Below are 27,516 nucleotides of genomic sequence, written 5' to 3' on the forward strand. Positions count from 1 at the left end.
GGGAGCTAGGCTCTAACAGAAAGCGATCCGGTTGTCTTTGCAACAGCGGCGCAAACAACAATACCACTTGGAAACACTAGAGGGGGACAACGGGGGGAAAGTTGAAAAGTTGTCTGTATCCACTCTAATTTGAGAAGGGTGTGTCTGCAGGCCGCAACCGAACGTGAAGGAAGTTGAACGCAGACCGCAAGTAAGGAAATAAAATGTATGCATTTAATGTATATAATGTATAATATTTAATTTTTGCCCACAAGGTTGATGTATCCAGCTAATGAGTGTTCAGTGTTCATGTCTGGCTGTCAAGTTTCGCCGTGTCCTAACTTAGCTATGCTAGCACGCTAATGTGCTATGCTAATGTACGGTGACCAGACGTCCCGGTTTGTCCGGGATTGTCCCGGTTTCAAGATGGGTGTCCCGAGTCCCGACAAATATCTGTAAAACACTAAAATGTCCCGGTTTTCAACATTCACTACCAAACTGTCCCGGTTTTCACCACAATTAAAATAATAATAATAGTATTATACTTGTTTTCAGCGCTTACATAGACATTTATCATGTTCTGTCCCGCTCATTATTACCTAACCCAATCAAAAAACATAAACAATGCACCACATAAACTATGTTTTGGTGGATTTTTGGAGACAAAACATCATTTTTGGTTTGCTGAGGCTCTGTCCATGGTGTTAAAGGTGCAGTCACTAGGTGTGCTAAGCGCTGAAATAACTGTCCCCCATCCTGATGAAAACACCTATGGTGCGTGTATAAGCACATACATGTGTGTGTGCATGAACGTGTGGGACACTTAAGGGTCCCGGTCTGGGGGTTTGAAAACATGGTCACCCTATGCTAACGTGTCTTCATTTAGCTATAACTTCAGCATATAGAATGCAAGATGATGGCATCTAATTATGTACTGTATCTTGACAATGTGCAATAACATGAACTGATGCAACTGTTACAAAAACAAAACAAGCCCTCATTTGTTTGAATGTGCATTCATTGCTAACACAAATCTGAAGATTGTCTAGACACACAGTTGTATGTAACTGAGAAATGATTGTTATTTTTAAAGAGAATTCAATCCAGAGTTAGAGCTTAGTTAGAGGTTAGAGCTTAGTTTTTTTCCACTGACTTATGCTAGAACCTAAATAATGTTAATGGGGAATTCCACCAAAACAGATGTTTAGGTTGCAGAGAGAGATGCTCCATATGTGAGGTGATGACTTTTCACACTCTGAGGTCCCTCTAGGCCGTTCTGTCACCTGCATGCTAGTTAACTAGCAGCAGCAGACTGAACTCTGTAATATGAGGCCATTTCTCACTGCCAACAATCTCTGCCCAGCTGCCATATTATTGCTAATGCTCTTCCTATATCACTGCTGTTAGAATCTGAACACTGAATGCTGCATTTTCCTTGTATGTTTAAGACCTCAGACTCTGCAAGAAGGGCCTTCAGTTTCCTTGTTTCAGATGCTTTCTGGCACAGGGATTTTATGCATCATATTAAGTGTAAAATATTCTATATGTATCACAGTGAGCCTGAAAATTCTGATTTTGTTTCATCCAGCAGAGGCCAGCATGTTGCTACTGTCTAAGTAGGCTTAGACATGCTTTAATGTGAATAAATATGTTGCTGGTGGTAAATTAAATATCTGGTGGTTTCATGTCCAATACATTACTACAATATAGTATTATAAATAAAATAATAGAATATTTTGCTTGCCCTGCTCTGTCATTTTCTCTTTTCCTCTCCAGCAAATAAGACCTTTTTTATCATCAGCAAAAAGGACCTTTCTCAATTTTTTTTTATCATCGGCAAAGAGGATCTTTCTTGGCCTTAGGGGGCGTGTCTTGGAGTGGTGGGCGTGGTTTGTAGGGGGCGTGTCTTGCGCGATGGGCGTGGCTTGTAGGGGGCGTGGCTTGTAGTCAGCAGGGCTGCAGATAGACATACTTGCTTCATTTTACTAGCACTAGCACTAACACCACTGGTGTGAGATAGGGGCTAAAAATCATCTTAACCACGGTCTCTTTTTTTTGACGGTAATTATACCAATTATCTCAATTAATTTGACAAGGATATATTAATAATAATAATAATAAACTTTATTTATAGAGCACTTTTCATACAAACGATGCAGTTCAAAGTGCTTTACACAAAAAAAAGATGCTTGATATTAAAAGAAATACAAATTGAAAACATACAAATTAAAACAAGGGCAAATGGAAAGGAGTGGCAATAAATAGATCAGTAGATGGTAAAAGGGACAGTAAAAACAGAAACTGGTAAAATCTATATAATAAGTAAAAATAAAAATAGAATGACTTCAATTAAAAGCCAAGTTAAATAAATAGGTTTTTAGCTGTCGTTTAAAAATGTTCACTGAGCTCAAATCTCTTATGGCTTAAGGTATTGATTAATTAAAAATATATCCATAGTGCCTTTAATGTAATAATCTGCGATGTTTTCATGTAAAGAAATGTCCGTTTTGCTATAACACAAAAGTGATTCAGCCTGCCAAAAGCCAGTTTATTTATTTGCTGTTCTTAACTCTGGTGTACAAGAAGTAATGCATTTTACGTTTTCGGCAACAGCGATTTAATTGAAATAAATAGAAGAACTGGGTAGTTAGCATGAGCAACTAACTACAAAGCGCTATGCATATTATCTGGACACATTTCTGTATGTTTGCTACTTCCAGCTATAAATATAACCTGAAAATGAGAACAGACAACATTGCGCATTGCAAATACACCTTGCACATTGTCACTTTTTCTGTACATACGGTAATTGGATGCACATATTCAAATCTGCACTTTCTGTACATAATGTTGTCTACATCTTGAATTGAAGTGAATAGCTTTTTACACGTCTGCACTTTCTGTAGACATGTTTGTTTTTCTAAATATTCTCATATTTTTCGCATTGTTCTATATTACATGTATCTCGAGAGTAGGGCTGCACAGTTATGGCAAAAAAGCTAATCCCGATTATTTTGCTAAATATTGTGGTCACAACTATTAATCACATTTATTTGTCTGGAATTGTCTTGGAAACAAAATCTTGTTTTGCGCCATTGTCATTTTTTTCTGTGTAGTATTTCTCAAAGTAGTAGCAGTTAGAATGTCTTGTTTCCACTCTTACTGTCTTACTCTTATTGTGGTCCTTATTTACAAACATTAAAAATAATGATTTCTTTATTAGTTTGGGGCACAGCTACAACCCAAAGGAAAACTTAGCACAGAATCCGACTCGTTTGTCATTATCTGCTTTAAAACCAAAATATCTCTAAATGACAGACGATGATCCACTTTTTAGGAACAAAAACAACTTTTCAGAATTTTCCTCTCTACCATTGGGCTGATCTGTTCTTTTCCACTTTGCTTGTCACTACATTTTTCTCTGCTGCTTCTCCACCTTAACTTTGCGTATTTAAAGGGACTTTCAGGAGGACTGAAAATAAAACGAACACTTTATACTCACTAAATTACACAATTCTTAATTGCGAAAAATATGAAATCACAATATATGATTATCTACAATTAACTGTCTAGCCCTACTCGATAGTTTTAGAGTTTTTCTTTTATTTTCATACATATATTTATTTTTGTATATTCAAGCAAGAAGAAGCTATCTTGTTTTATAGGTCAGTTTCTGCTGTTTTGTTTTATAGGTCATTTATTCCTCCAATCTTGTGTATATCCACAATATTTTCCTATTAAATGCATGTAACATTCACGCTTCAACTTCCATGATATTGAGTATTTATGGCAACAGGGTAGAGTAAGAGACGTTTATGAATTAATAACTATGGAACAGTGTGGTCACCTACCAAAGGCACATAGCAAGGACTATGTACTTTTGAGTGTTTTATTAATAAACAAAAAGGTCTTAAGGCCACATCCATTTGGGATGAACGTCTGAAGGAAATTTGCAAAATTGGAGAACAGGAGCCCTGGTCAATTCAACAACACTGAAAGGCTTATCTCTAATTTTAGCTCAGATTTTAACTAGTGGTTGCAAAAGGAAGCAGTCATAGGAGAATTAGTCAAAATACTATGGGATGTAAAAATAAGGGGCTGATGTATTTCTGAAGCCGGTGTCTACATGCAAACGTCCACAACTTAAAAAAAAAAAAAAACTAGACAAGAGGTTTGACTTCTCAGGTTAAAATGCTGCATTATGCTTTAATTCAGTTGTATATGAGCAAAATGCATTTAGTTTTATATTTAATTTTATTTCACTGTTGCTGTTTGTTTCTTTATGTTTCCTTTTGCTGCCTGTTTATAAAACACTTTCAAACTTATTTAGGGTTAGTGTGTTACATAAATTTGTTATTGGTAGTAGTGGTCATAGTAGTACTAGTACTATTAGTATTATTATTCACACACAGAGGCACTCTTGTTATATGTAACATATAAATACGTAGCCTAATATGCAGGATGAGTGAAAAGTCTGGAATCATAAGGATAACAGTAACACCATATATTTTTTGCTCCATTTGTTTTCCATGTGATTTCAGATTGTTTGGAAACCCTGCAAAATTATGTGGCATAACTATGTGATATGTAATTGTTTCAGCATGCACTGGATAGTTTGGCATGGATTGGATCTTCTAATCGTGAATGTCAATAACATTCTAAGTAGGGTTGATATTGGCCTTTTATTAAAAATCAGATATTGGCTGTCAGTGTCACCCACCTCTGATATGATGGATATGACACAGTTTGATTTATTACATATTTAATGTAGAATCGATCAATCAAGCCATTATCCTGAATTGATACATTTTGAACAGATTCAACACAAGTATGCATGAATATATTTTTATTATTATTATATTTATTATTATTAGGAGGAGTGGTAGTACTAATAGTGTTTTTATCACCTGGGGTTCCAATGGAGAGTTTTAGTGTCCCATGGTCTAAATGTTATTTCAGATCCTTGTAATCTTTTGGCATGAAAATAGTCAAATGCAAAAAATATCGGCTATTGGCAGCTTCAATCCAAAAATATCAGTATCATATCAAACCCTAACTCTAAGAATTAATCTTAAAAAACACAGGGGACACCCTTCCTCCTCCACTCATGCTCATCCTCCTTTTTCTTCCTCCTCCTCTCTCACAAGAATGGTTCCATCCTCACCTTCTCTCCATTCATGTACAAAAATATGATTCCAGATATCAACAGCAAGCAAATGAGGCTAAAAATAGAGCTTTGGACACGGGACAGAGACACAGTGCGAGTGTGTGTGTGTGTGTGTGTGTGTGTGTGTGTGTGTGTGTGTGTGAGAGTGTCCATCATCACCTACCTATAGAACGGCAGTCACACTTTGCTAACTGAGTTCTCTTCATACAGTAAAGCAATGGTCTGCCTCAGGACAAGAGCACAGGCATCCCCTCCCATCAAACACACACACACACACGCACACACACACACGCACACACACACACACACACACTGAGGACTGCGGCCCACAAGCTTGCGAAACATGCTGCCGCAGCAAATTGACAGCGAGGGAGTGCAGCAAACAACATGAGAGTACATGAGAAAGAGAGGGAGAGGGAGAGAGAGACTTATTGCTGTCTATTTTTTTTATTTTGCTCTTTATGTTATTTTATTTTAAGATTTTGTAATTGTATGTAAGCTATTGTATTTTTTTTTGCTGCTACAGAAATTCGACAATTGTATTTATCAAGTGAGAACAGCAGGTTTCTCAGTGTCGTTTGGTCAGAAAAAAAAGATTAATAGTGAAGAGTATTTTTTTTTATTTATTATTATTTTATTTTTTATAATGTATGTCTGCACTGCTAGACACTTTCTATACATAGGTATGGCCTTCTGCAGAGCTGGTGATGTGAATATGACACACAGATTTGCACAGCCTGTGTATAAGCTGTGCTGCACTGCTCTTCCCGGAGATCACCTGTCAATCAAACAGTGTGGGCGGGGCTTGGATGTTCTGTTGATGCGGTTTGAGTTTCTCTTTTCTGTGTGTTTTTATACTTTTTTATTGTCATCATATCATTTCGTACATCTTACCCATGTTATATAGCCTATGTAGTGATGACAACTTTTTTTTTTATGACATACATAAATGATGTGACTAGGTGTGTCACCCAGTGATACATCATAATAACAATCAATCAATATGACAATAAATTAAGATAAATAATGACAATATTGACAGTACAGGTCTAAATTATTACAGTATGTTATAGTAATTTGAATTTATAGAAAAACATCTTTGGTCCTTTTTCATATTTGAAAATCTGCCTGCTGTATTCCATAAATCCATACGTTTTTATTATATCAAAATTTCCCGCCTTCCTCAACAACAACAGAAAGCTAAGATAAAGAAAAGAAAAAAAGAAAAAATATATATACAGTACTGTGCAAAAGTCTTAGGCACCCTAGATTTTTTATATACATTTCTTAGAAGTCTTAGATGTTTATTTGTGTCAGTAGACTGCTGTTTATTGTAAAATGTTTGATATTCAGAAACTTTTCATTTCATTAGTTTTGAAAGCACCTTCACTTTATGGATTTCTTTGACATATGCCTAAGACTTTTGCACAGTACTGTATATATATATGAAAATAATAGAAATTACAAGGCCTTGCTCAAAGTAAGGTAAATGTAAGAGATTTGATGAACTGGATATGGAATGAATCACTATTTGTTTCTATGAAAATTTTAGATTTTTTCTTTTAGGGATACAAAGTAACACATTTATAACCCAAGAAAAAAACTGACTTGACTGATTCGTAGACTCGCAAAAGGAAGAACTGCAATTCTTACATAAATTTTTCAGTTCATGTAAGAAGGTAAGTGATTTTTCAAGTTCAAAAGGTTATAATGTTGCCATGTATTCTCTCCATGTGTCTAATGGCTTATGGGAGACAGACAGTGTTCGTCTGACACCTCCTGCCCACCCTGCCCTGGTGATACAACCAAATCCCCCCCCCCCCCACCGAGGAGAAACAGGACAAATCTGAACTTGCTGTTAGGCCCTGCATGACTACACACACACACACACACATACACACACACACACCCTGCTTGCAGAATACAGACACACAAACATACCACTGGAAATGGATCCACTACCTCGAAATTGAAATTGAGTTTAGAGGTTTATGCCTCACAGAATCCACACAGCTCGGTCATATGAACACACACACGCACACACACACACACACACACACCCCACTGACTGAGACAGGCTGAGCTCTAATCTGCCAGGTGGGACCTTTAAATGAGACGATGCAGAGGAGATTACAGAGTGTCACCAAGCGACTGTAACTTGCAGTGTTGGGGAGTTTCACTACATGTAATTAAACCTGCAATGACTTGAATGATGGTATATTGTGGTATGTTGTTGTTTATGAACTCACTGCCTTGAATTGCCTCTTGAGGGATGAATAAAGTATTTTGATCGATTGATTGATTGAGTTTCTGTTTGTTTTAAAATTAAAGAAAGTTATGCGCTTTGTGTTTGCCAAAAATAGTCTATTTTCAATGGATGATTTTACAAGCTAGGGGTACTATTAAGATCTAATGAAGCAAATGCATGGCTTTAGGATTAGGTAGGGCTGGGCGATATATCATATAATATCGATATCGTGATATGAGACTAGATATCGTCTGGGATTTTGGTTATCGGAATATTGTGAAATAACTTAAATGTTACTTCTTCCTGCGTTACAGTAAAGTCACTCAATTTTCTGAGCCCTGTTCTGCTCATCATATCCACATTACTTATTACTGATTACACATCACTGGTTACTAATGATCATTAGTAATGTTCAACATTTTCTTGTGTTATATCTTATGAAAGCGCAAATACTCATCCCCCAAATATCGTCACATTATCAATATCGAGGTATCTGGTCTAAAATATGGTGATATTTGATTTTGTCAATATCGCCCAGCCCTAGGATTAGGATGTGAGCTTTAACTAAATAGCTGTGGTCAATATAAGCAAGACAAGATGCGTCTCATGTTAAAACCTAAAGTCAACACTAACAACGCACTTACAGGTTATCAGAAAAATATGATCAGTTAATAAATGAGCTATACAAGAGAAGTCAACTCTTACAGGCTTTCATGAAACAGCAGGCTATGATCCACGAATAAATGAGCTATAAAATCCAAATGGTTGGCATCCACTTACAGGCAAGAGTTCTACTGCACAAAATATTAAGCCACAAATGATGCATCAATCTGCATCAATCTGCATCTTTGTTTTGCAATATCTCAGACGCCACTGATCACATTTTGACAAAACAGTCTGGTTTCCACTGCAGTTGGATTGAAAACCACCATCGAATGCAATGAGCGTGTGAATCAAATTGTAAAATATATTCTGCTATATTGCTGTAAAGTGACCCATTTGTAAAATTGACATTCCCTGACTTCCCCAGAGAATTTAGCCTGTCTGCATGGTATTTCAGGAATTCTGTGACCAGTGGGAACCTTGCGTCAGTGCTCAGTACAGGTATCGAGGTGGGCTGGTTCTGGGATAATTTATTGTTGAGTCTTCTGGGGGGTATTGTGGGTCCAATTCAACAAGGTGCTCACCCTAGTTTAACAGCACTAGTCACATTGCATTGGATCCTGTGTATCGGTAAGTACTGAGTATTAGGACTCCTACTGTACTTGGGAATCCTAGAGGGGGACTGAGAGTGAAAGCAAGGCTGGTTTACTCACTGTCCTCTCCAGGGCAAGGCAAGCCAGGCCTCTCCGGGATACTGGGGAAGACTGCAAGAGATGGATCACAAAGAAACACAGTAAGTCAAAAGAAAAAAAAAAATCTAACATTTTGGAAAACTGTGCCCATGCCTTATTTATCATAGCATAATGACATTTTTTCTAAAAATGCATTAATCATAGCAGTAACAAATTGGTCATAGCATAATGAATGCTTGAAATCGTGAGAGAAATGGCAACTATCTTTCATGGAATCAAAGTAAGCCACTTATAAACATCCATGTTGGGAACAAATAGAGATGATGATGAGATGATTAATTCATATTGACAAACTCTTAGCCATGGAAATATGAATAAAATTGGATTTAAAATGCTAGAATGGCTCAACTAGGACAGTGTTATGTCAGTCTATGCTGAAAACTGGTGTCTATGAAAGCATCAAATTGGAATAGAAGGGGTTTGGGTGTTAGTTGGCCGCGATGACAAAGCCAGGCTGGCCATGCTGAGGCACCACCTCAGCCTCTTCTTGAGCCAGGAAAAGCCCTGGAGGAGTGATGGCGTTTGATGGTGTACAAGTGGAAAGGAGTCAATTGTCTCATCCTGACAATCTGGCTCTTAGGCCCATTTACGCCTGGTATTAAAATGTGATCAAGTTGGCGGGAAGGCACTGTCAACAACAACAAACAGGGGCATTATTTCAGGATTTACTTTATTTGAGGAGGAACGGATGGTCTTGCATTAATGTGTGTTCTTCCTTATCCTGGTGAATCTATTGAAAGTACTGAAAGCATCGATACAATATGAAACTGTTGAATGTGAAATGTGTCTGCTGTGCCATTCAATTCAGAATACAGCAATTTACACAGCTGACATTTCCTTTTTGTCCTAGCAGGGTTGTCGGGCATTAGTGTCGGTTGAGCTAGCACTCACCTAATGTTAGCTAAGTTAACATTGGCCCCATTTACACTTGTCATTTAATGCGTCCCTTATCCGGATAGTATCTAGATATTAATTTATCCACATTCCATTTACACCTGGCTACAGGTGTAAAGCAGGAGCCACAGAAATTCAGATTTTGTATGCATTTCTGCATATTCTTAAAGTTAGACAGCAGGCGCTACTTCACACAGATTATTAAAAAAAACACTTGTAGTGAGAATGTGCGTACCGCTACAGAAACTGACCCATGCGTGCGCACATTTTGGCAATCTTGAGGATACAATGCATCTCAAACCACCTCGACACATGTGTGTTCAGGTAATTTTGGGGTTTTGCTGTGGTATCGTAAGGTATCGAGAATCGTGATACGGAACTGTTATGAGAATCAAAATTCAAAATTCAGGTATTGTGACAACCCTGGTGGTAAAAAAAAATAAAAAAATAAAAGACTCACCGTGCAGCAGGAGTCCAGACCTCCTGGCTCGGCTGTAAATACGAAATGCCTCCTCCAACTCCATCTGAGACGAGATGGTACACGGGTCTCCTACACACACACATACACACACATCATCATCATCATCATCATCATCATCTGATTCTATTTTCTAAACATTAGAGTCTAACCCACATCACCTACTGAGTATGAACCATCTCTCTCTGGCTAAATGAGTGTAGCGGTCACATTGGAATATTCTTTCAGATGTCGGCCAAAGCCTTAAAGCTGCACTAGGAGATTTCGTGCATTGGTGGCCCCAAATGGCAGGAAGAGGTAACTGTTTGAATTTTGAGGACTTCACTACCCAGAAATTCTCTAATGTGACATCAGTAAACTAAATGTCTGGTAGTGCTGGAGGTAATGAAGAGGTTCAGCCATCGTTGGTGAGTCCAGCTCTTAAGTTTCTCTTAACTTCCTGTGTGGAGAAGATTTACAGCCAGTTCCATACCCAAACACTAGAGTCTAATTTAGACTTCAGGCAAATCTACAGCATCTCAATTAGTGGGGATGGGACACTCTTCTCTGTTGTAGCCCCACTTTGTGATTTAGGCTGATAAGATGGGTGTATTTTTACATAACTATCTTAGTGCATCTTAAATCTCTGACTAAAGCTACACCAGAGGCCCACGCACTTCATAAGACAGTATTTAGCTACAGTATAGGTTCAAAAGATCTGGTCAGGTGTTTATATATATCTACTAACAGCATCTTCTGTCTTGTGTGAAAGCCTTGTATCTTGAAAATGTCAGGGACTGCAGGAAATAAGAATGAGAATACTTGTTTTTAGTTTATTCAATGAGTTTTAAAGGGCTTCATCAGCCCAGGGGCCTATAGAGGATCATGTAATCCTTCAGGGTTTTCACATGACAACAGCGATGCCACACCTATGCCATTCCTTTTAATCCATTAGTCTGTTGGCTCATTAACATCACAGAATTAAGATAAACAACAACAATAAGACATCAGTAAACAATCTCCTACAAATTATGTAGTCCCTGTCTGGGAACAAAAAATAGCCTTAGGAGGGAAATTGTTTTTAGAAATTTAAAATGGTCCAATAATCCAATATGGCATATGGAGACTATAGTTTAGGACTGGCCCACGTCTGGGTAAGGCACCACCCAGGCAAGGCAAGCCCCAAATGTATGGCCCTCTCATTGGGCACATGGAACCCCTCAATTCAGCACCACAAAAGCTCCAGGCCCAGCCCTTCATAATGGGGCTATTAGGCGCCCTAACAGATGGAAGGCCTGTTGTGACGTAGTATTAATTAGCATAGACTGTGACGCCACCCGTTGACTTTCTGCTGGCCATGCGGTTTGAAGCCCATGAAGTGGGGTTTCTGGCCACCATGTTTTTAGGTTTGAAACCAGAGTTTGGCAATAGAGCCTGCAGGAAAAGGCAGCCTATGTTGCTTTTTACGACCATGAGGCACACCCACCTTCATCATCGATCCACTTGAGTGTGATTGGCTGCTGCTGGGCAACACTGCACATCTTCCTCACCTCCTCACACAACCCCACGAAGGTTACCGTGGCAGCCAGGTCTGTGATCAACATGTCCCTGAATGTACACACACACACAAACAATATCAACACTGAGACAAAATCAAGGGAACCAGAACAACATTTTCCCATTGGAAAAAAAATGGAAATATACACTGAATAGTTTCAGTAGAACTGGATTACTTTGTTCTCTAAGTGGGATCCAGGGATGCCCATGAGTCCTTCAGGGGGTCAAGGGAGTCCCCAGCAAAATGAGGAATATTTTAATTTCACTAGAATTCAATTTACTAGAAATTTACTGCACTATTATTTCCCCACCTATAGTGTAGACAGTTATACAATTCAATACTAATTCAATAACAACAAAAGTCTTCCCATTTGAGCCACTGGGACAAAATCTGGGACTAATCAGTTGGGGGTTTCGGGCATCTGTGACATGAAAATGATTCAGTAACCCTGACTAGGATGAATCTATCTATCTATCTATCTATCACTTTTCAATACAAATGTTAGAAAGTGCTTTACAGTATAAGAAAAGGTGCAAAGTACAACTGAATAAATGCAATCAAGGCAGATAAAGCCAGCACCATAGCTCCTGCACCACATCGCTAGCTTGCCTGGGAAGCTAAGCAGGTCTGGCTGTGGTTAGTCCTTGGATGGGAGACCACCTGGTGCTGGAAGTGGTGTTGGAGGACCAGTAGGAGGTGCTCTTCCCTCTGGTCTCATGAATAATATCCCCAATGCCCCAGGGCAGAGACAGGGACTCTGTCCTGTGAGTGAGCACCGTCCTTCGGATGAGACGTTAAACCAAGGTCCTGACTCTGTGGTCAATAAAGATCCCATCGGCACTCATCGCAAGAGTAGGGGTGTAACCCCGGTGCCCTGGCAAAATTCCCAAACAGGCCTACCTTCCATCATGGCCACCTAATCATCCCTCGTTACCTAATTGGCTCTTTCAGTCCTCTACTCTCCACTGAGATAGCTGATGTGTGGTGAGCGTTCTGGCGCAAACTGGCTGCCGTGCATCACCCAGGTGGGTGCTACACATCGGTGGTAGATGAGTTGAGACCCCCCCCCCCCATCATATGTGAAGCGCTTTGAGTACCTAGAAAAGCGCTATATAAATGTAATCAATTATTATTATTATTATAAAATAAAAGAAGAAAATAATAAAAAAAACAAAAATACAAAACATAGGTGCACCGAAAGTAAAAAACAGAAGACAATATAAAATAATAAAATGAAAGAGGAAAGTATAAAATTGGCAATACAAAAGGCCTGTTCATTTAAGCACTTTTTAAGAAGCACTAGGTTTTATTGGGATATAGATTTGGGCATCATCGACGTAGCAACGGAAAGAAATGTTGTATTTACGAATAATATGACCTAAGGCAAGCATAAAAAGCGAGAACAGGCAAGTCCAGTGCATGACAGAGGTACAAGAGAGCCAGGAGTAATGGCAGATGTTGGACAAACGGTGGATATTTGACTCTCCACCCTCAAACAACCACAAAAATGGAAAATACTAGGTCGGAATGGGAGCTGGCAATGTAGAAGCCAATCAGACAATCTAAACAGATGATCCCAAGAGTGCAATACAAAGCCAAAATCCAATAAACAAATCCAGATCAAAAATCCAAGACAGTATTCGTACAATGCGGCAATCAATTGAGCTATGGCACACTGCTTGATCACTGACTTGACTGTTGAGTTTTACAGCCCACAATTCAAGATAAAGAGTAATTTTCGCACACTATAATGTCAAAGAGAGAGAGCTGTTGGTATATCTTAAACATCTCACTATCGTTGTCAAATTAACCGTGTGTATAATTACCGTAAACAAATGAGACCATGGTGGAGACGATTGGTAGCCTCTGTCTCACAGCAGTGGTATTGTTAGTATTTCTCAAAATTAAGACCACATTTCCCATAAACCTTGTTGCTTCCTGTCTCAAAGAGCATGTTGCTTCTTTGGAACTGAAGAAGATAAATATGTTAGAAGTTGTTTTTCCATCTGCCTCTCACTCCGTCCACCATCTGCCATTACCAGAGACTCTGAAAGCTTTGCCGTACCGTTTGCCCATGACTCTATACAGTATGTCACTGATAATATTGTTGTATATACTTATATATTATTATGTTGTCTTACTACTCTGGTGGACATTTTTTTAGTTTGTATTTATTGTAGATTTTTCTATTTTTTGTATTGTACATGAAATCAACTTGTTTGGGTACGCGGAATGTAGCTAGCTAATAATAATCATCAGCTAATCATGTGACTACATGGCCTGATCATGTGATTGAATCAGGGATGTATGGGTACTTAAGATGCCACCCTTGTATGTTGTTTTTAGATAGAATAGAATAGAATTATTTTGAACATGTTAAAAAAAAACTAAAAAAATATATATATACATATATATATACGTAAGAAAACAAAACAAGAATAACCAATAAAATTAACAGTCAAACATATACAACAAATTCTCAATAAACGACATAAATAAATTAATATTACATGTCCGAAATGGAGTAGGAAGAAGTAAAATACTTATTTGGTCCTACCCTTTTTCTAAACTTAATCAGTGAACTTAATGTTTATAGTCCAACTATCCACCTCAGTGTCCATCATACACAACTTAAATAATTACTTCTATGTTCATCCTCTTTATACATACATACTCTATGTTCATCCTCTTTATACATACATACTCTATGTTCATCCTCTTTATACATACATACTCTATGTTCATCCTCTTTATACATACATACTCTATGTTCATCCTCTATATACATAATCAACTTGTAGGTGCCCATCCGGCATGTCCCAACACTCACCGAGAGAAAGTGTTTCAGTCTGATGACGAGCCACTGTGCTCCAAACATCACTTCTCTGGTGCATTATAAAGAATTGAAGGGAGCCTTGCAGTGTGCGGACTGTTCTTCATCGATTACTTGACCATCTGAGTGTTGACGTTAGGCTACATCCTGCCTTTGGTGATGAGGGACTATGGCCTCAACTGGTGAGTTCATGCATTTTTTAAATATATATACAGTATATACAGAGTGATCAATAGTGCTTTGCCTCAAAACTAGGGAAAACATCTTGCAATTCGTTGGGCTGGAGATAAATAATGGACAGCCATGGCTAGAGATACGCCTGAATTCCATAATGGGCCAATCTGCTCTGATCTTATAATGTTACTATTATTACTATGTTCACATCATCAAGCACAAATTACTATTGATAACTGCCATAAAGGGTCCGAGTAGTGAAGAAAATTGTAGGTGTGGACAGAAAGAGGACTGAGTTCTCATAAGAGCTAAAGAGAACCAAGAAAAGACCTGATTCTTCTCTTTAAAACCAGCGGACAATGTGAACACAAAGACAACTGAGTTCATTCTATTTTGGCGCCAAGTTTGCTCTTGGTTCATTTTGTTATGCTAGGCTTTTCAAACATGAGGAACTGCTGGCTATCAGATATCAACATCCGTCTCCTTATGGGAACTGCCCATTGTTCCGACGGCCCATTATTCCGAAACCCCAATAGTCCGAAAAATGTCCACCCAATTGGACCGAAAGCCCATTTGTCCGAAAGCCCATTTGTCCGACAGCCCGTTATCCCGGAGGTGGTTGGGTTGAGGCATGGGGTCACTGAGGTTAGGGTTAGAGCAAGCTTACGGTCAAGGCTGAAGCCACGGTTGTGGATGGAGCCAGGCATGGAGTTTTCAGACTATTGGGGTTTCGGAATAACGGGCCGTCGGAACAATGGCATGGCACCCTCCTTATACCCATAAAACCTTGTGTTCTGGGGGTCGTTTTCTGGAGTTGGCTCGGATTACGTTCTCACTGCTAAAAAAAAACGCACCGCAGTTCGCTTGGAAGAGGACCAAGAGGCATTTTCGAGCATCTAGAGTTTGTTCATTGTTCTCACCTAGCCAAATGCAACAAACTAAAGGAGTTAAAATAAATCACTCCAAATATGCTTGGTGTGAACTCGCCTTCAGAGAACTGAGTTTGGTTTGTTTAAAAGAGACTATATGTGAAACACTCAACTTGCTCTTGGCCTGGTATTTTCCTCTCCGTTCAATAGTCTCTCTTTATAGGTGGAGAGCTTGTCTTTGGTTGCTTGGTTAAGTGGGTGCTACAGTATAGCCAGGTATGTATAGTCCATAATAATGAAATTTTTACCATGCAAAAGACAGACCACACAGACACTTTGAGAGCCAAAGACAGAACGTGGCTCAACAAACACAGATGTCTACTCTTCTTCTACTCTTCTTCTACTCTTCAGCTGCGGCTAAAAGTACACTTCCCATGTGCCCTCGTTTATTATTATTATTATAGGCTTCAGAAGAGGAAGGTAATGGAGGCACATTAGAGGAGGTTCATTCCTAATTTACTGGTGATAAAACAGCAGGCCAAGTCGAATATAGTTTTGACATTCAGTCCTCAAGCAAGCTTACAAATCCCCTCAATTTGTGCGCATGTTAGGTGGAAGGGAGCGCACAGGCAGATGCTAATTAGCTGTTAGATGTCTGGCAGGGTATTTACAGAATATTTGGAAGCATAAACAGGTTTCGCAGAGTAAAGGACGGAGGAAAAGGTTGGCTGGGCTGACAGGAAAGTTAATTACAAATTGATCGCTAAGCCACGCGATTCGCTGGGCATGCGGCGGGCTCGTTAATTGCAGTGCAGCGTTTCACTGCGTAACATTCGCTGCATTGGCTGTGGGGTCTGGTCAGTGCCAAGTCTTAGCTGTTGGCCAGCTTTTATGGCGGTGAACTGGCACTTCAGAGAGGCCTTTTTGCTGGTGTAAAATGGTGGCCATCTAGTACTTGTATTTAAAAAAACAAAACACCCAGATCTGACTTGATACTTACTTGTTTATTGGCCTTCAGCTATCAATGACAGCATGTACACCTTAAAGAATGAGGGTTATAAACCAGGGTTAGACAAATATATTGGACCTTTTATTCAAACTGGGATCTGATCCAGTAGTAATAGTTTTAATGGAGAGTTTTAGTGCCACTCTGACAAGGGGGAAACACACTGTCATTTCTGCCATGAAAATGGTCAAATTTAAAGATATTGAATAGCAGCACAAAATAACGGAAATCAGCAGCTTTAATCCATAAATACTGGTACTGGTATCAGCTTTCAAATACCAGGGGTGGGTAGTAACGCGTTACAAGTAACGCACATGAGTAAAAAAGTAGTTTTTTTTAAAGGAACTATTAGTTACTAAGGAGTACTTTTAGTTCCTTTTTTTAAACTGTACTTCTACTCTTAACTCAAGTATATTTTTGAGCCAGTAATCTACTTTTTACTTCACTACATTTGCCATTTATACCTTGGTTACAACTAGTCTGCTCTAAATGTGGGTATTGAGTGGGGGGGGGGGGGAGCGTGAGGAGCACCTCTACTGCAGATGCCAAGTTGCCAGCTGCCTGGAAGAAGAATAAGCTCCAGCTGTCTTTTGACCACAATGCGATGATGACAGAGCAAAACCCAGAACAAGAGGCAGCTTCCAACTAATGGGTATCCCCGAATGAAAAATGTGAATGGAGAGAAGTTTTCATTCTCTAGCTGATTGACTGAGGTCTTGGTACAGGGAGTAATACTACAGAACAGAAAATCTGAGTTTTAATTAATTGTGTTGTATGCGGTATCTACTGCATTTTGGGGCTGTAATAGGTTTGGTTACTTTGATAATGTCTGTAAATACTAGAGTTAAACAGACTTATATTCTGTTTTATAAAGGGCTGAGAAAGTTTTATCAACAAGTGCTGTTTTTTCATTATTTTGCACTGGCCCGCACACCCTAAAAAACATTAAAATGGAAAGTAACTTGTACTTTGAGTAATTTATTAACCAGGTACTTTTTTTACTTTTACTTGAGCAGGTTTCTCAAATGGTAATTTTCACTTTTGCTTGAGTCATTTTTTATAGGAGTAATTGTACTTTTACTTGAGTATAGACTTTCAGTACTCTACCCACCACTGTCAAATACCCATATCAGTCAACAGTGAGCGTGTTCACTTTCAACATCGACCCTCATTGCACGACTGCTGGCTGAATCAGATGTTGTTGGCGGCAGAATCGAGGCTTGAAAAGAGCGAAGAGGCGGACGTATACTGCCAGAGGTTAGACCTGGACATTTATCGTGTCTTATCCTGTGCACAAATATCTCCACCCAAAGCGTGCTTCTAAAACGCATCGGCGGATGAGCTACAGTACATAGGGCCGAGCTGTTGGCGTTTGACAGGTTTCTGGGTGTGGACTGGTATTTATGGAGCGTTCGTTGGATTCTGACAAGGAGGAGCGGGGACAGCTTGTTTCCCAGCAGGCACTGCTCCACACAGTCAGCACCCACACAAAGTACATGCTGGATGATCTAGCGCACACACACATACACACTAGGGTTACGCCTGTATATACAGTGGGTTTGCCGATATTAAACGATATCGACCCAATATTGGTCTTTTAATAAAATGGGATCTGGTCCAGACAGTGTCGTCCACCTCGGATATGATGGATATGATGCAGTTTGAATGATTCCATATTTATTGTAGAATTAATCAATACTACACTTAGTGATGCATCATTTTGATTAGATTGCACACAAGTATGCATGAATACATTATCATGCGGGCATCAATGCAGAGTTTTATTGTCCCATGGTCTAAATTCTGTTCAGGCTTTTCCACCCTGACCAGAATAAAACTCCGGGGGAAGCAATAATAATAGCACTAATAAAAGCAGATAATAAAAGCGTGATGTAAATTTCCTGCCCAAATAAGGGATTCCGGTTCCATCACCTTGTCAGACTGATGGGGAAAATTAATGGGGGTGTAAAATGATTGCCTCTATGTCAGATGCCAACACTAACAATGTTGCTAAAGATCTTTGGATTTAACATAGAGTCCTTTATTTGTTAAGGCGGGTGTGCACCAGTTTTGAAGCCGCAATGAAAATAAATAAATAAATAAATCATACTATACTATACTATGAAGCAAGTTCAACAAAGTCAGGGTATCTTTGCCTTAGCCGGCTTCACTAAACCTAACATTGATGATGCAGATAACCGGTCTCACGTAGCTGGTTATCAACTGGCTCTGTCAACCCAGGATTTACCTATCCAGCTATGAGCGCGTTCACATGAGAATATAAGATGAAAGATAAGATGAAACTATTGATCCCTGTGGGGAAATTAGATTGTTGCACAGCAAAAGTAATATGATTCAGCGGGGAAAAGGGCATAGAATGTAAGCGCAAAACTATAAAAATAAGTAATAGCCATAAAAATAGGCGAAAATAATAAAATAACAATAAAAGCCATAGACAAAAGACCTAATTACAGGATGATATAAGCCCTAATATTTCCTGCTGACATTTTCAACACATGGGTATCGGAAAGAAATGGATAGCTACATTAGGTACATTGGGTTCTTCAAACAAATTCTTATAATGAATAACTGTCAGCATTACAAAAAGTCACATTATTAGGACACAGTGGGCATATTTTTCATTGATAAAATGTAAAAAGATTTTCTATTCAAAAAGTCAGCCTCATGTTCTTCTGGGCTGCGGTAATGGAATATGAAATAGCCCACATTGAACCAAACACTGTCGGGAATCCAATTAAATAAAGTCAGCGCAATTAATATATGCAACAGTAACTTTAATCCATTAATAATATGGTCAGTTAAGTAGCCTACCTGCTATAGCTCCGATATAATAAATTATCATGGAAAACAACGTGATTCTGCTGGTCTGTAAACACGTTGCCCTGTGAACAGCACTTCTTACTGTCTGTTCATTCAAAAATAGCCTAACAGTTTTCTGTTTTTTATTGTGATTTCCATTTGTATATTTGTCCATATCGGGATCCAGTAGGAATGGTGACTCCCTGTTTCCAGAGAGCTGATTGGTCAGAAGGCGGGCCTGTCATACGTTTTGATCCGATACCCTGAACCTAACCTGCTCCGGAGCAGGTTAGCCGTGCAGCATTAGTTACCATGGTGTTACCATGGTGATCTACCCTGGTTAAAAGTGAACCACCTTCGTGAGACCGAAAAGCCATGGTTAAACCCAAATTTAGCTCACTAACCCCAAATCCTGCTTCGTAGTACAGGCCTCTGGTGGCTAAGTGCCTATCTCCACCGAACACACAAACGTGAACTCTAGATTAGGAAGTGAGCAATCATGTGGGCTTTTGCCAGCTAACTGATCCAAGTGGAAGATGCCAAGAGCGCGGTATCTTTCAACCGTTAAACGTAAATTAGAAATATCACAACCTTTGTTTGTTTGGTTACTTTTCGTTTGATTTGATTTACTGCTTATCATATACTGAAAATGCCTATTTCAGTTTTCATTTAAAGCTATAGTCCACTTAGTCTTAGCTTGACTACCATGAAAACCAGAATATAAACTACTCAAGATCAGATGCAGCTGAGATGAGTTTGTAGCATTAGGATTTTTACTTCCCATTCATTTGAATGAGGCCACAAAAATAGACTGAAAACTGACATTTAACATGGTTGGTGAACAGATTCAACAGATCCTGCTTTTAAGACAATAAAGCAGTAATTGGTATGTCGTCATTTTGCATTTCTATTCTTGGTTTACACTAAAATTTGCATTTGAACATAAAAGTAGATACGGTCTCCCAAACAGGAACTATCTCTCCTAAATGGTATCCCTCCGCTATGTTCTCTTCTATCAATAAAAATGCTATTTGGCGAAATTACATTCTAAAAAGTAAGACCAAACATCAATTGAAAATCACAGCAGCAGAATCTGTTGTTAAATCTGTTCACCAACAAGATAAATGTCAGTTTTCAGTCTATTGATCTTGATGATTAGTTTATATTCTGGTTTTCATGGCGGTCAAGAGCCAAATAACCCCCATGTTAAAGCTAATGGAGCCCAAAAATGACAGCAACACTACAGTCTATACTTTTTTTTTATTTTTTTATTTTATTCTATGGCATGAAAATGGTCACTGTTAAAGATACTGAATAGTGGTTATCAGCAGCTTCATTCCATAAATTATTGATATCTGTATCGGCCTTTAAACACCATATGTTAAACCTAAATGCACGCGCAAACACATTCACATACAGTATATGGAAAAACACTGATTGGCCACAACACTTTTTCTTTTCCACCCACTGACAAATACAGGTTGTGATTTAACTAGATGGAGAAATGCAAGTCTGTGGCTAGAAGTAACTCCACTAGTGCGTGTACCTATCACACAATAGGTGACCCTTGCACTATTTACCGAGCGCACATACTCAAGGGCGTTCGACACGAGAAGGGATCGGTCATTTACAAGAGCGCGAGTCTACCTATCAAGATGGTGATTACTGTTTCACCTTTAACCTTACTGGGGGAAATCCCATTAAGACAACTGAACACAGGTAACGCACCTCCATAATTTGTGAGCAAAGCCATCTATGTGAAGTAAACCAAGGCATCTGTCATGAAGTTTGAGAATAAACGCTTTTAAGGGGCTAATGGCAAGGATCTGTCATATTAAGATGGATGCCTCTGCGGGTGGTTCTGTTGATATTTATCCATTCACCTATTGATCTGTGATGGTGGGGTTATGTTAACCCTTCCCTGGGGAGCACTGTTATTACTGTTACTCTGGACTAGGGCTGAACAATTAATCGAGATTTTATCGAAATCGCAATATGGCCTACTGCAATTTTCAAATCGCAGGAGGCGCAATATTTGTTAAATGTGTGTCAAAATACCATTTTAAATGAAATATTGTGGTGCTGCAGAGATGTCCTGGCCTACACATCATGTTCTACAGACTTAAGAAAACATCTTTGTTTGGTACAGATCCCCGCAAAAATCACACCATAATCATTTTAATACGTTTTTCAATGAAAATGAGAATAATGATGTAAAAATTATCATTCCCTCTAATATCGCAAATCATATCGCAATTGCGATATCAGTCAAAATAATCGCAATTAGATATTTTTTCAAAATCGTTCAGCCCTACTCTGGAGGACCATTTGAATTGTGTATGACATTGTGTGTGATCGGCACTGGGTTTTCTGTGCTGGACTTTACACACTGAATTTGCATCATACTTGATTGGATTTATTGGAATCTGTACAATGTCACTTACATTCTGAATTATTTTCTTACACGAACCATGCACATTAGTTATTGAGCCCACCAGCAACACAATAAATGAAGGGAATGCACCAAGTCTTTGAGAGATTGTCCTGTTGGTCAATTTAGCCATTAAGTGATGAGAAAACCAAAATCATCCATGTGTCTCTGGTAGATTGTTGACTCCGGTGTTCCATGCTAACACTTTAGCATACACTATGTTGAGTGATAGTAGGCGACTAGCATTACCCTAAAAGTAAGTAAATGAAAACTTGCAGCAGCTCTAACGGTAAATGGTAAGTAATCTTAAATGATATGAGGCTAAATCTGGCCATTCTGTGTAGGAGTACTGGTAAAATTACCTCCTTGGTATTGGGACACTTAATTAAAAGTTTAGCTCACCCAAGGGGAAACGCACATAATCTTTGCCAGAGAATATATCAATATGTCTACGGCATGTTTGGAAAATCTCAGAGGAGGGCCTCCTTCAAATGCAAGTCAAATTGCATTTTATTTTGGTGGTAATTTCCTTTCTTATATTGATTTTTGGTGTAAGCTATTTCTTGCTCATCTTGGGTTGCTAAGAAACTGACAGGATTAGTCTGTCTGTGAGTCCACTGGGGCCACACCATTAACCCCCCCCCCACCCGCCAACTCCTGTGCCTTTAAATATATTTAGAATGGGGGGTATTACCAAGATGAGGGTTGAGAGCCAGTTGTGACCCAATTCAGAGAGTTTTAAGTAAGTTCCACTTCAGTAAACTGCTTCCTATTAACACACCATGATTATGAGGTGAATGGACTGAATTTTACAAGTAAAATGTTTCCAAATACACAGAAAGTAGCCTAGGTATTCAAATTCCTTTTAAAAACGTGTACTCCTCCATGGATAGAAGAACAGAATACATACAACTCAACACAGTGCTATTTTGAGCCATTTGGACCTTTAAGCATGCCGATTGGATGAATGAGCACCAATGAGCAAGTTGGCTATTCATTCCCCTGCTTCAATATTTTGGTCTGTTTCATCTTTTCTGACCTCATAATCGATCGAGAGATTCATACTGGGACTCAATATATTTTAATAGAGCCTGTTGTTATCAGATTATTATCAGTGTGTGTACTGAGCTTAGTCTGAGTCCTATTCACTGTAGCTTTTTTACTTATTTAAAAGGGATATTAAGTAGGGATGGGACGATATATTGAAATTCAATATATCTCAATACAAAAATGTGACAATACGTATTGTAGGGAAGAAAAATGAATTGCAATATTAGCTACATTTTATTCTACTGTTCTACTTTTATTTATTACATTGTATCGTGGTCGTATTGAATCTTGAACCCTCTATCGCGTGTCAAATCGTATTGGGAGATAAGCATATCGCCCCATCCCTAATATTAAGGGTAACACTTTACAATAAGGGTACACTAAGTTAAGGGTTAGTTAATGCTTAATAAGGGTTATTTAATGCTTAATAAGCATTAACTAACCCTTAATTAAAAGTTAACTAATATGTAATTTACTAATGGTGTTCATGTTAACGAAGGTATTAATTTATACATTATTTAATAGTTTATGAAGATGACTATTAAATAATGTATAAATTAATACCTTCGTTAACATGAACACCATTAGTAAATGATTACCAGACACATTAGTTAACTGTTAATTAAGGGTTAGTTAATGCTTATTAAGCATTAACTAACCCTTAACTTAGTGACCCTTATTATAAAGTGTTACCATATTAAGTAATCTATAGGCTCTGTAGGACCATTAAGAATTGGACATACGTTGGGTATGATGTTGGGGTGTCTTGAACTCCAGTGGGGTAGAGTTATGATATGTTATGGTTATTTAGTGTTATGGGGCAGTAAAAACCTTACTTATTTCCCCCTTAACCTTTGTTCAACCAGGTACCCCCACTGAGATTTCAAATCTCAACCAAGTCTCTCTTTTTCAAGAGAGACTTTGCCAAGAAAACCTTTGGGAAAGATAGCAAAAACAATTCCTGTGACCACAGACAGTGATTTCCACCAACTTTTCCCAGAGATATAACAGCATAAAAGGAAGCAGACCCTGAATGAGCTTATAGAGGTGCACTAAGTCTGCAAAAATAGTAGCGAAGTATGCAAGGTACAATAAAGAGTGAGAGCTTTACAGTCAGTAATAAACCCCAACACACCATGACACACAGTGTAGCAAAAGGCAGAAGACACTGGGAGGAGGCATGAGAATATGAAACACTGCCATAATCAAGAACTGGCATAAAAGTAGCAATAGACACTTTCTTTCTAGCTTCAAAGGAAAACCATGACTTGTTCCTAAAAAATAAATGAATTAAATCCCAATTTCACATTTCATTTCTTTACAATGTGCTGAATGTGTAGATACAACAGTCTCAATCACTGTGCCTTCACAGCTGGTGGAAGATTTTGTGGCCTGTCAGCGTTCAGAACAAGTTTCAGTTGACATAAAATAGCCTGAACAATCATAAGAACAGTTTGGACATTCTCAAGGGATTTTAACAAGCACAACAAGAATGGCTCTTTTCATCAACCCAGAGATGGAGATTTGCAATTGACACATTTGGCCTTGATTTCTAACATGGTGAAGTATAAAAGACTGTGGTGCACAGAGCAATGGGGCACTCCTTTAAAGACAGATAACATTTTTGAAAGGCGGTCAGAAGAAAATGATTTAGGTAGCAGACATTCCTAAAGTAAAAGCGAGGCGCGTATTTAAGAAATATCAGTCATTTAAAAGCTGTAATGAATGAAATATCTATTTTACACTGATAATCTGTGAAAAAGCCGTGGTGTTGAATAAGATGTTTATGACATCAGTCTTTTTAGGCTCCAACAAACGAAATATAGCATAACTAAAGAGGCTTACAACTGGATTTGGCCCTTGGCAATGGCCCCTATTCTGTCTTCAATTTCCTATTAAAATACACACTGTACCCTGACCTGCTTTCAGACTCTTCTCTTCATAAGGCATATGCACCTCCTACCATTACTCAATACCAGAGCATAAGGCCCCATGACTGGTGTTTTTGCATGTTTTAGCCTACAGTCTATGGCTTTAGCCCATTTACTACAATTCACATGTACTCTACATACTACCGACCATACTTTTTGGACGTTTGAATGCATTTTTCCTACCTTCCAGACAGCCATTTGTTTCGTGGCATACTAGATGCAACTTCATAAAGCCAACAATTCACACAAACCAGGCCCACGATGCAAAGAGCAAATGTTGAAAAAGCTTAATCCTATGCAAACGGGCATGTTGGTGGCGTCATGAGAACCAATCACATTTTGGTAAAAACCTGATTCTTCAGTTCTTTCGGTCATTAAAGAGGAACTAAACCCCAAACCCAAATCTGAAGCCTGACACCTAATGGTGAAAAGTAGGGTACTGAATTGGTCATCTGCTATTAGCTGGTCTTTGTGCCAGGTGATGTCACCCTCCATAGATTACAACAGGTGGTGACATCACCTGGCACAAAGACCAGCCAATAGCAGATGGCTATTTCAGTACCCTACTTTTCTCCAATAGGTGTCAGGCATCACCACAGATTTGGGTGGGGTTTAGTTACTCTTTACATTTTTGTTTCTCATTCCACTTTGTCTTTGAATGGAAGATGGAAGAGAGAAGTATTAAGCCTGATGAAGCCAAAATTTAAAAAAATGGTTAACTGAGACTAGGTCTTGCTGTTTGTTTTTTTCTTTTTTGGAGTGCTGCCATCTTTGTCATGTATTCCAGCTGTGTCAGGATTTCTTACCAGGAGCTTTTATACCCTCTATTGTGCTTTCACAAATACAATTTGTGCAGGAAGATATCCCATTCAACATTATTTTGTTGTTTACAACATGTAGCTAGCTTACCTATCACATAACGTCCAAACAGCTGTAGCCTAGCTAGCTAGCTCGCTAGAGTAAAGGATCATTTCAACACTACATTTTCCAGGCATATTATTATGGATCACATCTTGGTGAAATGAAATGAAAAAAATGATAAAATACAAAATAGATCTACATAAACAAATAATGTTAAACAAAATAGCACAATACAATGGATAGTTACATTAGATCCTGTGTATTGGTATTGCAAGGACATGCGGGCTAATGGAGGGTAAACCAGTGGTTCTTAACGTGGGGTCCGGGGACCACCAGGGGTCCTTCAGAGAGTTCCAGGGGGTCCCCAGCAAATTGATGAATTTGTTAAACTTCAGCATTATTTCATTTATAAGAAGTGAACACAATTAGAGAATGTATAAGAATGACTGTTTTGATCATAGTTTGACTGATATGTCTCTGCCTACAATACAGACAGTCATGGAAAATCATATCTGACAATAAAACTATTGTCAGATACGTGGCGGGTCAGTGGCCCAAATATGGACTAAATTAGGGTCTTTGATATGAAAAAGGGTAAGAATCACTGGGGTAAACCACCTCAACCACCTCTTTATTGGCGGCATACCGTTTACCTACCTTTATAAGCTGACATAAATCTTTATGACAGAAATTCTGTCAATGTTTATGTCCCGCCACCATGGTACATGGTATGCGGGACATTATGTCGTCATGGTGCTTTCTGTGTGTCTGTCTGCCTGTGTGTAGACACATTCTTGAACATGATAGCCTAACTTGAGTCAAGAATATGATAGAAACTTCTTCATACTTACTCAAGTGCGTCATTTTAAACCTTTATTTAAATGAATATACCAATATCATTACTTTCATATTTAAGCTGCCAATAGTTGCTGGGAAAGCCTCTGAAACAGCATTTAGACCATTATGGGATACTAAAACTCACAAAACACTTTAGAGTCAGCCGCTCTTTAAGGCAGGGTGACCCACCCCACCTTGACTAAAATGCTCCCATACCACACTGGAGCGGAATAAAAAAATAAATACATAAATATATATATATATTATATTATTTTGTATCGAAATATATAAGAATAATGCATAAGTGTGTGAAATCTGATTGGGTTTAAGTCTTCTCCATAGGCAACCAGTGTAGAATTGATTATTTATATGTAAAAGTTTGACATGGCTCAGGTACAGTAGGAGTGAAGTGTCTCACCGTGACTAACCTAGCTTTGTCTCTTAATGATGGAACCCTGGTGAAAATGTTAAGATGCTAAATGTGGAGTCATAACGTTACTCCAGCATTTATCTGGAAGTCTCCATTCCACAGGTGTTGTCCACCATTCCACCGTCCCCACTACTGTGTGCTAACATTGCAACAAACTCGTCTTCTACAGCTACTCACCCGCAGTAGTGTGCTTTAATTTTCACCAACTCCGAGTCCAAGTCCATTATGGATCCGTTTGAAGCTGGCGTAGGCATTGTACAGCAGCTTTACTTCACAACTAGCCGAACGTTAACTAGATAAGCCCGAATAGCTGTATCACCAGGCCTCGTCGAAGGAGAAAAGTTTCCATGACACGACCAAGAGTAAAGTTTCGTCCAATACAGTCGAGAGAGAACTTGTTGGGCTACCTGGAGGTTTCTAAATTACATTTAGTCAACATTAGAGGCTTCTTTCGGGGAGCAGTTGTCAAGCCAGCCTGAGTAACAAAAGCACTTCCGATTACACGTTTCAGAATAAAACGCTTACTGACGAAGGTGCGTTGCAACCGTCTTTAGGGTAGTGATGGTTTTGTTTTGAAAGCAAACTCGCCTTACTTCCGGTCTTGTTGTAGCTAACT

General features: G+C 38.7%; 1 protein-coding gene across 1 annotated transcript in view; it reads right to left on the reverse strand.

Moving 5' to 3' along the window:
* The window catches only part of prkcz (protein kinase C, zeta), a 134,032-nt gene extending 106,823 nt beyond the window's left edge, over positions 1–27,209 (reverse strand). The window contains exons 1-4 of the mRNA XM_071536210.1: positions 27,078–27,209; positions 11,587–11,708; positions 10,104–10,193; positions 8,711–8,761 (exon numbers count right to left, since the gene is read on the reverse strand). Of these exons, the coding sequence (XP_071392311.1) occupies positions 8,711–8,761; positions 10,104–10,193; positions 11,587–11,708; positions 27,078–27,154 (340 nt within the window). The 5' untranslated portion in view covers positions 27,155–27,209. The remainder of the gene's footprint in view (positions 1–8,710; positions 8,762–10,103; positions 10,194–11,586; positions 11,709–27,077) is intronic.
* Positions 27,210–27,516: the final 307 nt, after the last annotated feature.

The sequence above is a fragment of the Centroberyx affinis genome, unplaced genomic scaffold (genome assembly GCF_046629955.1).
Source record: "Centroberyx affinis isolate AG114_WGS23_722 - 3 ecotype Tasmania unplaced genomic scaffold, CSIRO-AGI_Caff_v1 ptg000185l_1, whole genome shotgun sequence".
In the NCBI taxonomy this organism is placed as follows: domain Eukaryota; kingdom Metazoa; phylum Chordata; class Actinopteri; order Beryciformes; family Berycidae; genus Centroberyx; species Centroberyx affinis.